The sequence below is a fragment of the Lissotriton vulgaris genome, chromosome 8 (genome assembly GCF_964263255.1).
Source record: "Lissotriton vulgaris chromosome 8, aLisVul1.2, whole genome shotgun sequence".
Classification (NCBI taxonomy): Eukaryota; Metazoa; Chordata; class Amphibia; order Caudata; family Salamandridae; genus Lissotriton; species Lissotriton vulgaris.
Window position 1 is genome coordinate 171,065,189 of NC_141696.1, and position 17,570 is coordinate 171,082,758.

At 42.1% G+C, this 17,570-nt stretch overlaps 1 protein-coding gene across 1 annotated transcript in view; it reads right to left on the reverse strand.

Moving 5' to 3' along the window:
* Positions 1-2,288: 2,288 nt before the first annotated feature.
* GAB2 (GRB2 associated binding protein 2) overlaps positions 2,289-17,570 on the reverse strand; it is a 157,072-nt gene continuing 141,790 nt past the window's right edge. Inside the window, exons 7-9 of the mRNA XM_086933906.1 lie at positions 11,305-11,407; positions 8,663-8,788; positions 2,289-6,804 (exon numbers count right to left, since the gene is read on the reverse strand). Coding sequence (XP_086790032.1) covers positions 6,661-6,804; positions 8,663-8,788; positions 11,305-11,407 — 373 coding nt within the window. The 3' untranslated portion in view covers positions 2,289-6,660. The remainder of the gene's footprint in view (positions 6,805-8,662; positions 8,789-11,304; positions 11,408-17,570) is intronic.

Genomic DNA, 17,570 nt, shown 5'->3' on the forward strand with positions numbered 1-17,570 from the left:
CTGCAGGAACTTTTAAATCCAGGAAACTTTTCCAGATACCCAACGGCATTAACGTATTTAATCAGGTCATTTGTTGACCTATCCCAAAAGCGGACGTCAAAACTCATGACATGTCCCTACTTGCATTAAATCTCTACTTGCGTATGGTCAATGTTGTTTTAACATACCTTTTCTTTCCTGCAGGTATGACAGTACAGAAAGTGCATTGTCCTCTGTGTCCAATTCCTCAAAAAGGCTGGAACCAACAGGGTGCACAACACATGTTTTACAGCAGTCTCGATGAGTGGCTCAGCAATGTCAAAGTTAAATCAAACAGGATTTCCCAGTGGTCCCTGCTACAATTATTCAAGAAAGCTAAGACCTCAGAGTCTAATTCACAGTAAAAGCAGCTTTGCTTTCAAGCACAGGTCGGGCCATTTATGGCCTTTTACATGGCTTGCCTTAGTTATTGGCTTCAGTAATTAGCCTCCCGGTACTCTGAATTCCCGTTCTACGAGCCTCTCTGTTAAGGCTCGCGAGTTGGCAATAACCAGTTCAGATATCAGATTCTCCTTGTATTTAACGGTGCACAATTCCTACCAGGGATTGCACATGATTCAAAATTAAACCCATAGCCCCAAGCTTGTTGGCTCACATTCTATTGCTTTAAGGTCAGAACTGAAATGGTTATACTAGTTCTGAATGAAGACAACTTAAAGAAAATGTTACTTCCTTTACTGTTTTGTATGTTCTCATGAGTGAGGTGCTTTCTGCTTTTGTGGCTAAAAGGTACATTTCAGTTTTCTGATTTTACATTACTGGTGTGGAATCAACACGACCTCTCCTGTTGGTTAGTCCCACCTTGACGCCTCATCATGGAGGAAAACAAGCATATGGCATGGGGTGGTCTTACTTTGCAAGTGTCCGATCACCTGCTCAGGATCAAATATCAGGCTTTTTCAGTTTCCGAAGCTTCCCAACATTTTCTGTCTGAATTCAGAAGTGCTACTTTTCACTTTCACTTGAAATGTGTTGCAATGGGCTAAAACGATATTTTTAAAAATAATCTTTAGTTTATATGTTTTTATCATTATTATCAATTCTTGTATACCGCATAGCTACCTGTAAGGTTTCCCAGTGCTGGAGGACATTGGTTAGTAACATACTTGAGTTACCTGGAATAGCCATGTTTTTAACTGTTTGGGAACCAAGGTCATCATTTAGTGCTGATTATTAAAACCCCAGTCAAGTACTGGTGCACCATTAATGGTGTGGTACAAGCTTAATGATAGAAATAAGACACACACCACTGTTTCAGTGTTGCTTAATAGTTTGATATATTTTAGGAGAATGGGTCTTGAGAAAGATGCTAACTGATGAACCTTCAATTCACCTCTAAAGGTAGCTTGCTTATACGGTTTAGAGATTGGATGTCTTCTACCACAACACAACCCCAAATAAAAGTGGCTAGGTGCCTACGGCAGCAAATGGATAGATAGAGGACAACTTTGGAAGGATGTTAGCCCAGCGACAAACACAAGTTTGTGGATGTAGGTTTAGAAAGATTTGAACATTTATTTTTAGTGTTTGCCAAGTAATACCATGGCCTGAAGTAGAGGAGTGCTAAGCCATTTTTTTAACCCCTTAGGTGCTGCGCACGTTCGCCGGTCGAATGCACCATTACCTCGGGAGTGCTGCCGTCGGCCGTTGAACGTTCCAACTGCACCTGCGCAATGAAAGGTCCAGCACTGGAGCTGGACGTTCCATAGCAGCTAAGAGGCAAAAGACTATTTCTGGACAATAGTATTGACAGGCCTAGGCAACATCTTTATTGGCTCAACTATGAGGCAACAAGGTTTAATTTTGGAAATGTCTCAGGGGAAGAACTGGCCTGATCTCTATGGTGCCTGACCCCACATTATTTTGAGCCTCACTGTGCGCTTCTGATTTATCTGCAAGATTGGCTATGATTCTGAATGAGTTCATTAGGATTTCTGAGAAGGTCCTGCAGCATGACTTGTTTTTCGCATATTACTACTCTTGTAGAGGGTGGAGGCTAAGGCACGGAGAGCACTTTTGAATGTTCTGTGCTAAGGACATCTGACCCAGGAGCCTTGCCCTTTTTAGAGAAACACGGTCTGGTGTGTTCGCTACAAAACCATGGCCTGCTCCAGACAACATCAGTTTCGAGAGATTTGTGTGGGAATGTGGCAAAGTCAGAATGACTAAGTTCCTAGCTGGTTGTTTATGTGCCCAACTACAGGTATTGATAATGTAATCCAATGTATTAAAGTTTGAAGTGGAACTGGCCACTGCATTCCACGGCAGGACCCATAAATATTTTCTATTTTTCAATTTTGAATTTTAAGCATGTTTGACAGTTGCAGCAGAAAAAAAACAACAGAAAGTACATCATCATATATCGGTCTATCTGCTGCAGTGGGAGTTAGATTCCTATTTTGTATTTGCATTTTGACAATGATAATTATTGAAAGCAGGAGGCAGTGTAGTCTTTTAAGGTCTTTCAATTTAAAATCCACTCCTTCCACAGGTTGGGTTCAGGGTTTGCTCTCAAAAGCAAGGCTCTAATGTCAATCTAATGTCGGATTTGCAATTGTAGAAAGTTTATTACAAGATCTTTGTCGATGTACAGTTTTAAGCAGGACAGTATCGATGGCAAAGATGTGGGTATGGTCCAGGGTCTTGGCACGTCACTTCATTCAGTATACAACTCAGTAGTGATTTGCGGGAAGCATGTTGAATCATAAGAAACATTCAGTAATAGTAAACTTCCAAACAGAAATATCGAAAATGTATATATCCTATTGGATAACTTGCAGCACAGTACCCAACTTAAGAGAGGGAAGATTCATAGAAACATATTTCATCCAGGTAAGCATCAGTGAGAAAAACAAAAATGTGATGGGTGGAATGCGTGAATCTCAACCACTGGCAACTTCTCTGAGACATATTTCAGGCATCATTGCTTTGGGTGTAAACATCAGTTTGACTAAAAACACAAGACCTAGCAAATATGTACACTTGTTTTCAGTTTTCTGATTAATGTAATAAACATGGAATAGTTTTAGCAGGAAATTTAAAAATTAGACATGTGGACTGGAAGATTTGTGGTGGGGGGAGATCCGATTCAATGAAGGACCAGGATACCCATGAAGCTCTAGAAAGGAAGGCTAGGATTTAAGGTCACAGGAAATGTTATCATCACTTTCTCTGGAAGCAGAACCTATATTATACTGTGTGAATGAGTTTTGACTTTTTTGGGGTACATTTTTAGAAAACACTGTTCTCGGAGCAAGAGATACATCAATGAAGACATTGTAAAGTTTTGTAGTTTATGGTGCTCACAATTTGGATGCAGGTTGATGGTCTTTTCTGGAAGTTTATGGCAAATGTTTTGGTAAATATTTGGTATAGCAAAGATGCAGAAACAATAAAAACATTCTTTAAGGATTCTGTGAACAAATCTTCTCTTAGAGCTAGCTCAATTGCTAATCGTGATGGGTGAATGACAACATTTTGGGCAAATAAAGTGCCTTCTATCTGTTTAGCATGAACATTAAAAATAATAATGCTAAACCAACAACAGCTCCTTCCTTATTGTATGTGATTATCTTAATTGTCGCTCCTGGAGGTTGGGTGGGGGGGGGGGGGGTGTGGGTGAGTTGTAGCAGTACATGTTCCTTGTTGTATGGTAAATTGATATGACTTTAACTAAACTTACTCAAACAAACATGTGAGTTACACAGTTCAGTCTGCATTTTTTGGACTAAGTGCAACACAACACAGTTTATTTAGTGTCAGATGAACACTAAATTGTCCTTTTTCTGTTCATTACAAGACAACTGTATCCCAGTGAGGAAATGGGCACTACTTCAGCTGGATACCGAAGAAGTAAGAAAGATAAGGTGCATTGTTCCAAAAGCAAACCAAAGTGAGACTTAAAAAAGCAAAAACACTGGTGTCACAAAGCTAGACTGGTATAAAATTTGGCGTCAGAGTTTTTAACTGTTCCTTACAGGCAGGATCCCTTACACTTCTAAATTCTCCACCAACCAAGCAAATAACCCCCGAACATAGAGAGGTACGATATTGGGCTAATACTCAAATTACAACAAGAGAAAGTGCAATTACTCCAATCCTTACACTTTCTCAGAGAAGGAACTTCCGAAATATAGCTAAACCAAGACTCAGAAAGGGCCCAGATTCTACTGCAAACATTTCAACAGAGCACAGGAATTGTGATCACAATCGCCAAGTAATCAGAAACTTTGTCTTTGCAGATGTGGACTTCACTTTAAATGCTAGAAAACGTACAGCTTTGCCAAACAGGACCTACTGACTGAAAACTATAAGACATCATCAAATACCTCACCCTAAAGTCTGCTACAAAGTAACACGCTGTTGGTGTGGCACAGCTTGGAAAGGGGGAATGCTCAGACCTGACACATAATTTCACAACTGAAAATCATTGTATTTATTTGGCGAAGCTTTTTGCTTCCAAATAAAAAAGTGAACTGTGTTATTTATTAGTCAGGAATTCCAGCTTGCATTTAATAATGTAACAGACACAAGCTACTACCCAAATATCTTTGTTGGTCAGAATACCCCATTCTATCATTCATTCCAGATGCTAATGTTATTGAATATATTTGGACAACAGTTTATCCCATTACTCAGTTTTTCATGAATACTGTTTTTCTGTTTGTCTGTTTGAGCACTGTTGCTCTGACAAGTCCTGAGAGAATTGGTGGTCCAAAACTAATCACAGGAGTGTGAGCAACTGTAGTTAAGAGTGATACTTGAAGGAGCAATATCACAGTGGTTTAAATACCCAAATCCTAACATGATTAAATATCATTTCACCTCTTTCATATTTTATCTTATTTACAACAAGATCTTGGTTTAGAACCACATGTATATCTGAGGTATCTGTCACTTGCTTAGCTTTCTCATTCAACATTTACAGCGTACAAATCTAAACTGTGCACAAAGCAGGAATAATGTTAATTTGGTGCATCTTCTGACTTTTACACAAACAAATGGAACACAGCTTACTTTTGCTCCATTCCTTATTTCTCCCTTTCTTAAATAGTGGAAAATGTCAGCACAGTTGGGGCTAGGCTCATACAGCCTCCTGGTGCTCCAGTTTTAACCCTCAGAAACAGGAAAAGGAGCCTCTATTATTGGTTGCCTTGACTGGTGCCCTCTGAGGATTTTGGAACACACCGTGCGATAAACTCTTTGAGAATCTCCAAGTGATGGCATGATAGGAGATGGTACTTACTGGTGATAGAATAGTGAAGTACACCATCAGCCTGTAGCAATATGAACACCAAATTAAGAAAAATAGACAAAAGTACTTCTCAAACTTTTTTTCAGCTTGATCAGCTCACTGGAAACATTGTCTTCAACTAGGACACTTTTTTTTAAAATAGAAAGGTTTTAACTTTAGTGATGCTGCATTATAAAGCACGGCTTGTGAGGCACATCACACAACAAAAAAAGAAAAGGCCATGAATATTAAGAGCATGTTTTTTGTGACGGGTTAACAATGGTTTACCAAATTATAGGTGAGATTTCTGGTGGAGCCTACTCCATGTTTAGAAGAGGACTACTGGCATGCTGGAGTTTCTACGCATGTGTGCAACTCAACCCCCATCAACACAAAGCCAAGTATTATCATTTTTGTTGTGTCAACTCTCCCATGGCTCCCTAACACCAGCCACCCTCATAACTGCAACAGCAGAGTTGCATTTCGCCCACCCTACAAACGAAATATTTTCTCATCAACAGAATCTTCTGGCATACTGTAGGAAAGCGGTCCTCTTTGACATTTATTTCACACTTTGCCAGCTTTTGCCTTTGAAGTTAGCACTGCTGACTGGAGTCCATACTCTGTGACTGGATCACCTCCCTTTACTTCAAAGCACGTTTACTATCTCTAGCCTGTACCCACAACAGTCATGTTTTTGTCTTAACGTACATATTCCCATACTACTTCAACACTTGCTAATTTAGCAGAACTCCAATAATGGTCTATCTCTTACATGTAGGTCACTAATTCAACCTATCTCCCATTTATAGTGCCAGAGAGAAATATGGCAAACAGTTACAAACTGGCTTACTAAGTGGTTGAGATCATGATACAATAATTAGCACGTTAAGGACCTGAAGTTTGTTTTCCTTTCGCCGACTCGTGATATGAACACCTTTGGAAGTTTCTCAAAATAGGATCGGATCCTCCTGGAGAAAAGGAGAACGGGACAGAATTTGTCATGGAAGGATAAGTACTAATGTATTGCGTGACAGTTCAAGCAATCAAAAAAGTTGCTCTTTGTTAAATTTCTAAGGAAACATGCATTATCAATGTACCAGTCCCCTTCGTGTATTGCTAGTTCGAGTTCCCGGGCTAGCCTCCAGTGGCGGAAGTAATGGCACCAATGCAGGCAGCGAACAGCATCCTTGGTCCTTTACCGATGAACAGTGTCAGGCAAGTCTTCCTCCTCAAGGTAACAGTTCAGGTCACCAAAACAACAGTCAAGGAAAAGCAGCAGCGTCAGCGGCAAACTGAGCTGGTGTATTCTGGCTGTGACTCTCAGCCATAAATGGTCCAACTTGCTCAAAAGTCTATTTGTCTGAGTAGGTATTAAGACCAACAGGCTATGGCTTCATGGCCTTGGCTGGCTCTGAAGACTGTCTGACATCTGTCCACTCCTGCATAGTATTCTGCAAGGCCTGGGTCTTCTCTTTGTCTACTTGAACATAGTCAACTTTCTCGTCGGAGGCCACTGAGGATGTGGAGGGCTAGGTAGGGGAAAAAGAACTCAGTAATTACAAATGCAAGATGGCAAAATGTAATCAGGAACAATTCTTATTAAAGCAAGCTCTCATAAGCAAACCCATTATAAATCTTTTAAAAATATTCATGGTCACTGTTAATCTATATACGCGTATACATAGAAGCTGACTGCACTTAAGGATTTGAAGGATATCTGTATTTGGACATGGTGGCCCAAAGGGTAAGAAGAACCTGGGTATACAATTGTAAAATAATAATGGTTCTCTCTAAATCTTGTGCAAAGAATTTTTTTTTAAATGTACAAATGTTTTCAGCCACAAGATACAAACAAGTTACAATAATGCAAATATTTACTTTGATATTATATTCAAATAACGTTTAAAACATGAAGGTAAGACGTGCATAAACAGCACAGTGCTATATACACAGAAAGAAAGTCATTAGGTCAACGAATTTTGGGCCATAAAATGCAAACAGAATAGTGGCACAAAAGTTACTTTAGCCAAATAAATGTATCTATCCATTGACTGAAAAGTCAAAATGTCCCTTCGACGCCACTAAACGAATATAGACTGGAGGGGCTGTTCAAACTTTCAAATTCAGACCTGCTCTTTACTTATAGACCCTATGATGCCTCTAGCTTTACAGTATAATACTATTAAGTCCCTGTTTCTGTTCCACACTTTTTTGGATGAATTCCTTATTTTTGTCTCCATCCTTACCATGATATAATATTTTCTATTATTTCGCCTAACTTACTCTCCTTTCCGGTCCAAGTGTGTGGCCAATAGCTCTTGGTGTACATTTCTGGTCAATTGTACTTGCCTATTTTTATTGTGAAGACATTTTTTACAAAGTTGCATGTCACAGTCTTCTCTTGTCCTTCTTCCATCCACCTCCCTGACGAATTGGCTAATTGCAGCACCAAGACACCCTTGGCCATTCGAGCGCTATACAAATCAAATCAAGTTCGACTACAATAGTTAATGGGAGACCTGTTATTTATACCACTACAAAACTGTTCATTCTGAATGAGCAAGTGTTACATAAAAAGCCACAAGTTCTTATTCTCTTTCCTTGTCATTCTTGGCCTCACCACTACCTCTCTGCTAGATGCTCAGTCGGAGCATGTTATAACAACCAGGGCAAACTTGGGTAACGCAGGATTTGCACATTGGTGGATGCCCTATTACCGTATTAACATGGCAACGGCGCCTATTAAATTCCTGGTGCCAATGCAGCTCCACTCCAGCATGGATTTGAGTGAGTGTGTCCAAGAGTCTGTCCTTGCCTGAATTCCCTCTTACTCTCTCATCCATTCGCAATTTACATAACCTCTCTAGGAGACACTTGCTTGCTATCTCCTGGCATCCAAGTCTTTCCTCTAAAAATTGCTGCAACATACTGCCACCATCATTCCCTATAATGTAGTACTGAATTGATTCCTGTTACTTACTTCTTTGCCCTGCTGTCTGAGATAATATACTCCCTCCTAACTGATCCACCGGAAAACATTCGGTTTCCACCTCCTTCCCACCAGAATCCATTCCCCCCACACTCATACCCTCAAACTTCAACAGGACAACATTCACCAATCACTAGAACTTCCACCTCTGGTTGTTGGTGATAGAGACATGAGGTGGAATCAAGACTAGGCATCCTTGGGGTTGGACAACACTGACATGCACGAACGGCTTCTAATATAGCCTTAGGAACCCTGCACTATATTATTTATGTATTATTACAATTTAAGTACTGGATCAATGTATTGATCTGACTGTCATCTTTTATCAGGAGTACACCGAAGGGGAATGCAGGAACCTCCTACATTTTTAGAAATGGGAATACCATTGAGATAATTACCTTTCTGTGCGGGCCTGGCGAGTTAGGCTGGAAATCCAAGGCTAAGTAATCCACGCTCCCTGTACTCTTCTTCGGAGCCGGGCTGTTAGTGCCGCTGCGGACTGGAGAGGCTGACACTGGATTTTGCTAATAAGTGAAAGAAAAAAACAAAGCAAATGGAAAGGATGAGCCGATCAATAAAGTGAAGTAGGCAGGAATTTACACAGCATAGAGAATTTGTCTCTGAGGTAAGTACATTTCAATGCATTTGTTTTTTGAGAACAGAGTGCATGCCAAGAAGGCTGTGGACAGTACTAGCCACAGCCACTTTGGCATGTGCAGGGCAGCGACAAAGTGTGTATCCCTACAGGGCTACCGCGAAGAGCACACCCGTGGCTGCAGTGGAGAGGTCATGTGGAGAAGTGTGGCTCAATGATTAGAGCGGCAGACCCTGATGCAGAGGTCTAGTCTGGGACCAGGGTTCAATTCCCCGCCTCGGCGGGTCTTGAGCTCAAAATTCCACGGACCTGATAATTCTCGCCTCGGTGCCTATTCCAATCATGAAGTTCCACTCTGCAACTCTGGGCAATAGCTTGCTTAATCTCCACAACGGCCCCCACAACGCTAAGGATGCCCAGGAGTGGACGCCTCACAGGGAAAGCCAGGATGGGTTCCACAGCGGTATTCGTACAAGTGCCTTGAGACCCTTGCGGGTGAGTAGTACGCTATACAAGTATCAAGTTACATTTACCCACAGCTGCGGCAGAGGATGTGGCTAGAGCTACAATGGAGACTAAATACATGGGTGTAGTGAACGCTGCAATTAATGTTGCAGTGAAGAATACATGCTTATCTGCATTAGACTCCAGCAGAAAGTACAATGCTGCAATAGGGGGTATGACTAGGGCTGCATGGGAGAGTACACTCTTGAAAGCCACAGACTGGATGGTAGGACTCTAGTAGATTGTACAAGGCTGCTGCGGAGAGCATGGCTATGGCTGCAGCGTAAGGTACACCCATAGTTTGCACTGTAGATTACGCCAAGAGCTGCAGGAGGAAATATAACTAAGACTGCAGCAGAGAGCATCACAAGGTTGAAGTACACATACAACTTCCATGCAGAGAACCCACAGGGCTTCACTGTGGAGTATGCCAAGAGCTGAGGTAGTCAGATTCACCTACAATAAGGCGAAGAGCATGCTTGCAGCTGAAGCGGAGAGTATACCCAGGCTGCAGTAAAAACACACACCCGAAGCTGAATTGAAAAGTACAGTAGGATATGCAGAAAAGTATGTCCAGGGCTCTCGTAATTTGCAGTGGAGAGGACACCCAGTGTTTCAGGGGAGGGTTTGGTAACGGCTAAGGTAGAAAGTGATTTCAGTGCTGCAGGAGTGATTATGCCTATGGCTTCAGCAGAGAGTAAGCCCATGTCTGAGGTGATGAGGTAGATGATCGCGTCCAGGAGCGTGGCACTTCAAGAAAGTAACCAAAGAGCGGCAAGTTCACTCAGGCCCATAGTGGAGATTATACCAGATGATGAATTGTTTGCCACTGTATTCCATGAAGACTATGCCCAAAGCTGTGGCCAGAGAGTATTGCCTAGGATGAATAAGCACAAAAGCTCATATGTACAGTAAAAAGTACAATTAGGGCTGCATAGGAAAGTATTGTGCTACAGTGAAGAGTAGGCTGTGGTATCTCCAGGGCTGCAGTGCAGAGTCCCCTTAGAGTTGTGGTGGACAGTACATTCAGCTTTGTGGAGATTGGCTATTCTGGGGTTGCATTAGCAAAGAACACACCAGCAATAGGTATAGTGGGCAGTATACACACACCTGTGCTGGACGGTCCGCCCATGGCTCGGCTGGAGAGAATGCAATTATGGGTAAGCAGAATTGTCTGTAGGGTGAGCGCATGTATTGGTTACTTTTAGAGCAGAGGATTATATTTATGTTGACCATTATTTGCTCTCAGGTTTGCCACAATGCTCCAGTAAAGTATTTTTCAACTGTTGCCATCTCACATTGTGGCATATCTTTGTGTTTGACAGGTGAGCCCTGGATTACATGGGTTCACTGTCTGATAGGTTGTAGCACGCATTCCTTGGAATCCATGAGATATCCAACCAGCCAATCAACAGACTAGATATCCGCCTCCCCTAAGGTACTGCGGTTCCAATGGTACCCACTTCTTGGGGGACTGCCAGTCATCATTTGTTTTGACATAAGCAATAGGACCAGTCAACCAAAGTCATTCAGTAGGAGAAAATGTCACTGAATTTGCTTATATGTATTGTGTGTGCATGCAGGAAAGGGGAACACTCTAGAGTCATCCTTGGTCTTTTTCAGTGGCTTCTGATAGCAAACTTTCATTGTGCTTTGCCTGAGTTAGTGACAAAAAGCCTCAACTATTATTCTTGAGTGCTGTAAAAATTTAGTAGAAAACAAACAAACCAAATTTCAAAATTTCATGTGTAGGTCACTTGATTTTATGTATCTATGGCATGCAGGTTTCCCCAAGACACATTTGTGTATAAACTCTTAAACGTTAGCACCGCAAGGTCATACACAATGCAGAATCGATGTTTACGTATGTTTCAGACAGGCCATAACATAAATGTACAATCACCCCACTGACCCAGCGTTGAGAGCATACCCCAGACTTACCATTGCAACATAATTTTCTTCACTGTCCCCTGAGCTGGTACTGGTGATACTCTGAGTGGACACCGGACGGCAATATTGCGAGGAGCTGGAGTTCAGAGTGTGCCTGTAATCAGATGTAGGAAGCATATAGTTTCAGGCTACAATGTCATCCAACTTTAATCAGTTACTTTCTATTCCACCTCTGTAACATTCCTGCAATCCCTGCTCGGTGAACCTCCTAATGTGGTTTCCCCTCTGGTGCACCCCCTCAGGTGTGGATAAGTATGGCCCTAACCTGCAAAGCGCTGGGCTAATTTCCAGGTCCATTTGTGTAACATACTACAGGGTTTTATACTACGATCACAATAAACATCTATTGTGCCTCCCATCCTCGTTGTGGGTCCAGGAAACCTTCCATTGTGTGTCTTAGAAATAAAGATTCACACATGTAAATCTGGCTGGGTGCCATGCATTTGGGAACAATCTTTCTCTCCCCATCACAGGCACCTCTGCCCTCACTGATGGCTCAAATCCAGAACTGTTCTATATATACTCTGTGGGTAGTAGCTGACTAAGTCACAAGGAATCAACTACCTTCTGCAAGCAGATGTCAGATCAACTCTACATAAGAATCTCTCAGGTCCACATAAGTGCCAGACTAGGCAGAAGGTTTCTGTCTGGAAAATAGGCGCTAGAGGCGTGGCCAGCAGACTAAAGTTTAAGCAGGTTTTGTTCCCTCTTTACTGTCCATCCATTTTCCTTAACTTGATCATGGGATTTGTTAGCCTTTGGTGAAAACGTGATGAGCATCTCCTCTGCTTAGTAAGAAACTGGTAGGCATGGCAACTTCTTTCCATTCTCTACGCCTTAGTACACCTCACAAGGAGGTGCCTGCCTATGGTTCAGTGAGGCTTAGTGCTTGGCCGTCTATTCCTTGGGGGCAAGTCTTTCCTCTCAGATCAAGGCCCTGGGTCCTTTCCATTAGGGATAACGGAGGACCTGTTCCACCAAAGCTGAATTGGGCACGGCAGTGGCACAAAGGGATGGGCCAACAGCAGCCCCCAGAAATGTCTGCATAGAACTCTGATCGGTGAACCAACTCTCAGTATAACAACACTGTGGGAAATTCCACTCACAACATACATTCAGTTACACGCACTGGAGCCAATCAAACAACAGCACCCGCCCTAAATTCTTCTGGGATCACTCATATCACCACCACATACATCATCCTTTCCAGGATGTACACTGCCAGTTTCCTACAACACCCTAAACCATACGGCTTGATTTGTCTTCTGCTGGACGTTGAACCTGCTGTATTCACAAGCTTCCGTGCATGTATACTCAGACATACCTGTGAAAGTGGCCCTATTCATGGATGCCGTATGCACCTATGAACCATGAATCAGGACACACATAGCTAAGTTACTATAAAGTGGGCAAAGTAACTCTGGTCTACAACTTACTAGCTTTAGTCAGGTTTCTTAAGACCCGCTATGAATATAAAGCTGATAGAAGATCAATGGTGCTATATTTGAATGAAACATTGGTTGTAGAGGCCAGGGCTCCTTCAAAGAGGAGGAGTGAGGCGCGTGTCCTTGGGAGGTAACATACACCTTTCAGAAGATCAGACTGCCCTTCCAAACCCTGACTGCTGAACGCCTAGTTTGTCACAGGCCAAGCAGAAGACAGGTAGGTAGGCAGGTATCATGATGCCTGTAGTTTACATAGCCATAAACATAAATAAAACTCTACCACTCAATAACTAAGCACGACTCGGCTGCACAGGCACGGTATTTATAAGCATTTGTCATGCCTTATCATCCGAAAAGAACATATGAGCACATTGTATGAACACCAATATCATTTCTACCTCTCAATACAATGAATTGACAACTTTTTAATCCTGGCCAATCACAGCAGGCCACACCCCATTTTAAACCATGATTCAATAAAGACCTTAGTTAAGTAGGCACAAGCTTGAAACCTGACGTAGACGTGAACAGGACCAAATAAACGAGCATAGACCAGTAGTGTCAATCGGGGACTCATCCTGAAGCTGACTGTTAAAACTGATTTGTGGAATGATATCCTTAAAATAGGAGCTCAGGAGTAGGAGGGGGTCACAATGAGGTAGTTCGAGCCATAGTGTAAGCACCAAGGAATCAACTCTGCTAAAATACACTTAGGCGGGGGGCATCAGTTGGTAAATGGAAATAAAATTGAACCGCCTTACATTGGTGCCTTACTTTCCACCTCCTTAGTAAGGCTCCTTGGCATTAAAGCTATTGTACCATTAAGGCACTCACTGTAATAGTCATGTAGGTAATGTGCGAGGAATGCACACATCAGACTGGCAACCGTACAACCATTAGAAAACAAGAAATATCTTTGGCAAAAAAGGCACCAGGAGCGATATGTGTTTCATGTGTTAGAGCAAAAAAACTGAAAACAAACTGCAACAGAAGAATCCTGGGGGTTCATTGGCTGTGGAGGGGAGAGAAGGCTGGTTGAGTATGTACTAGTTTGATAGGGTTTCTAAGGTGCTTCTGGTCTGGAAGCTTAGAGTGGAAGGAGGTGGGAGGCTGCATTCAAAGCTAAGAGGAGCTTATCAATTGGAACACTGGTATTAGATGGGAGGATTTGGGGAAATAATTTTTAGGATAAGAATGGAACTCGCAGGTTGTGGTGGTGGCTGGAGTGGGGACTGACACAATTCCAGACAATGGAGCCTATATAGAGAGTTACAAAATGCATACATTCTACTGCAGACTTGGCACCCCACCCTAGAGACCATTATACCCCTGGAATGTGTATGCTGTTAGAGACATGATACAACGAGGGGTATAATTCAAATACATTAAGCAACTTGAAGCATAAAATCCACTGATGCAACAGATCTACCAGTGGTGAATAAAGTATCATTCCCTAGGGGGGATGATATATACACAAGTGATGTTCCACCTCGTGCTCAAGAGGAGAGGCAATAGAAAAAACTATTTTGGGCAGTAAGGAAGATCAAAAGAGATGGTCAGGATAGGAATGGTACGGTCTTTGAGACCTTTGAGCGGGGGGAGAATGGATGACCCTGAATGTATGTGCATTGCTGTGCTTTTAGGAAAATAAGTTTTATGATTTAAGGCAGCAATTGGAGGAGGATTACTTGTAGAAGTCCAGTTAAGAGGCTGATACTCGGGGAAAGTTTCAGTGAGGTTATGGTTAAGTGGAAGACAGATCCATGGCGACAGGCACTGCCAGAGTAAGAAACTGAACAAAAAGTGTTGTCAATCTACGCCCCTCCGCGCTGTCCATTTTCAGGGATAGGCTATTTCTTCACCTTGACTGCAAACCCACAAGTTATTCTTGAGGTGGACATTCAATGCTGATGAATATAAGATAATGTACCTACATTACTGTTAAATGGGGGCCCAACATGAATAAAAGGTGTCTGTAAAATGCACATCATGTATTGGATACAGAAGTGCTAACTCCAGTTAAGTTTGACATTAAATAACTTTTCAAGGTGACTTTAGACATCTGACTGAAGTTACATTGTGGGAGGCTTCCAAGCTCTCATTAGAAGGTACGGCCATAGGATTCCCAAGACAGAGGGTACATTTAGAGAGAAGTCCAGTGTGATCTTCAAAACGACCCTGAGCCACTGCAAGGGACAATGTATGAAGGTGTCCCTATCAGAGCTCCCAGTACAACAGAATATAACAAGCAATGTATAAGTACATTTTGCAGCGGAGGAATCTAAGCAGTAATTAAGGCTGTCACTAAAAAGACTGTGAATCAGGTAATAAGACTGGAAACTAGATAAAGAAAAACGACAAGTAGAGTAGAAAAGGCACTAAGAACAGGAATTTAGTGACAGGCAAGGTCACATTATGCAGTGAGCAAGAAGATTGAAAAACCTTTTGCAAAATTCTATGCCAACGAGCTCAATTCCCATTTGGAATAGTCTGTGAGAGACATCCTGACAAGGAAGACAGAGTTACCCGACACCAGGGTACCAGAGGCAATGGTATCGCGGGAAGATGCTATCCGAAAAAAGCATAGGCAAAGCCTATAGATTTCACCTATGCGAGATTGAGTGGCATTGTCAATTGTTTTTTTAGACATGTTGCACAGCTATGAAAATTGCTGGGCAACAGGGCTTTGAAAAAAGTGCTATGATGAATCCAGCTTTGACCACATCACAGCACTATTCTTTCTTTTCAGCATCCTACATAAAAGGTCATAAGCATTAAGCGAGAGTACAAATGACTTGCATTAAGGTACATGGTTGAAAGTGCCAACTGAATCCCCAGGCAATATGACACTACAGTTATGATCATTATTTACAGACATTCAACAGTGTCCGCAATTGAAAAAATAAAAATAAAAGGCCGATATGGCTGTTCCTCAATAGAGTCTTACTCAACATTTAAAAAACACAAGAGTCAGCCAATTAAAAATGTATTTTAGGTTCTGCAGTTGTGTAAATTTGATAAATGAGGAATGGCTAACAATTCTAATATCGAACAGGAAGGAGCACGAAACTAGGAAAAAGCCATACTTATTGCTGCCTCTCGGAAATAATCCTATTTCTAGACGGTATAGTATAAAAGGACCACCAATCAAAACATCTGTTTGATACTGATTTCCAATGACCACTCAAACTGGTAAAAGCTCCAATTCATTAATTAACATCACGCAGTCGAACATCTTCTTATTACGGCACAAGCAGTTCAAAATAAAACCAAACAGCAAGTTATAAACATTACGCCTGGTCTTTAAAATTAGCATATCGTTTGTTGCACAAGTCAGTTTGTAACTCTTTCAACAACAGGGAATTGTATCAGTTGCTCATGCGTCAATCACCACAATTCCACTTCTGTGGCACCTACTAAACTCTCAAGCTGTTCATTTTAGCTGTCCTGGTTCAACCCCAATAAATACACTACTGTAGTGTCCTTTTAATACTTTTAAGGCTCTGCCTTATCCTCCTCTAGGTTCACCAGCAGACCTACTACATTGGAATTTATTTTGATAACTGGGATCAACATTGCTTGATCAAGTACCAATAAACAATAAAAAAAATAGTGGTCCCTCGTGAATTCAAATAGCAAGACTTTCCCCATTCGATCTCTGGTGGACCCTAGTATCGTACCCCTCACCGCTCCAGAATTAAGATTTAAGATCATCATCCCATTCACGGAACCATAACCTCCATCAAGCCTGCTCCTAAGGAACTTCTCAAGATCTTGATGCAGGGGGGGGGAGGTGGGGGGGGGGGGGAGAGGTTTGCCACTTCAACTCTAACCAGCATTAACCATCTCGAACTTAGAACCTCCACCGTAGAAACTGTCACCTAGCTCCCGCCTGATCAGATCTAGTGAATGCATGCCAAAGAATATTCACCAAAGTGTCAGCCTGGTCCTCTCAGAAATAACTACATTTAATAACCCCAGACTTGAAAGCTGACCTCGTGGCTACAGGGTATATTGCCAACCAAGTCAACATCAAGATATAAATATGCTAAAAAAATCTCAGCATTCTAGAAAATCTCTGCAAGCATTTCCTACCTACTTCAGTGCATGCCACTTACTTTCCCCTCCATCGCCCCTTCTATACCTAAACCCAGACTTCACTCCCCCTCTCTATCTCTTCATCCATTCTCCTTACTCTGGTGTCTGTAACTTCATAACACCTCACTCCCCACCTACCTGCTTTCACACAGTCAGACTCCATCTCACACTAACTTTTCCTCCAGGTAGACCACTCTCTCTCTACCTTACCCACTACTTCCTCTCCTGCTGGCCACTCTTCTGGCACTAACTGTATTCTCATCTGTAATCCTCTCTTTGCTTTTATACCTTTGTCCTTCGTCCACCTCTTACACCCCCTGAAACCTCCAGAGCAAATATCAAGCTGCTCACGCCACCAACTTCCAGATCCCATTTCTCTGCTACACCTATCCTGTCTTTCTTCTCACGCCTCCTGGTTCTTGTCATCTATTATAAGTCCTGACCTTGCATATATTCTTCCACTCTCAAAGGCCCACTCTTTCCCCATCCTTCCTCCTGAACATCCCCTCACAATACTGTGATATGACTCCTTAGTGAGCTTGAATCAGTGAATGACTCCCCTTCCATCCAAGTTAATCTTCTTAAATACTACAATTCCCCTAATAGCAACGAAGATGACTCCTCAATTCCTCAGTGTCCTTATTAACACAGAATCTTTAAGCAAGAATCAGACGAATATTTGTCAGACATGGCATTGATTGTCTTTCATCACTG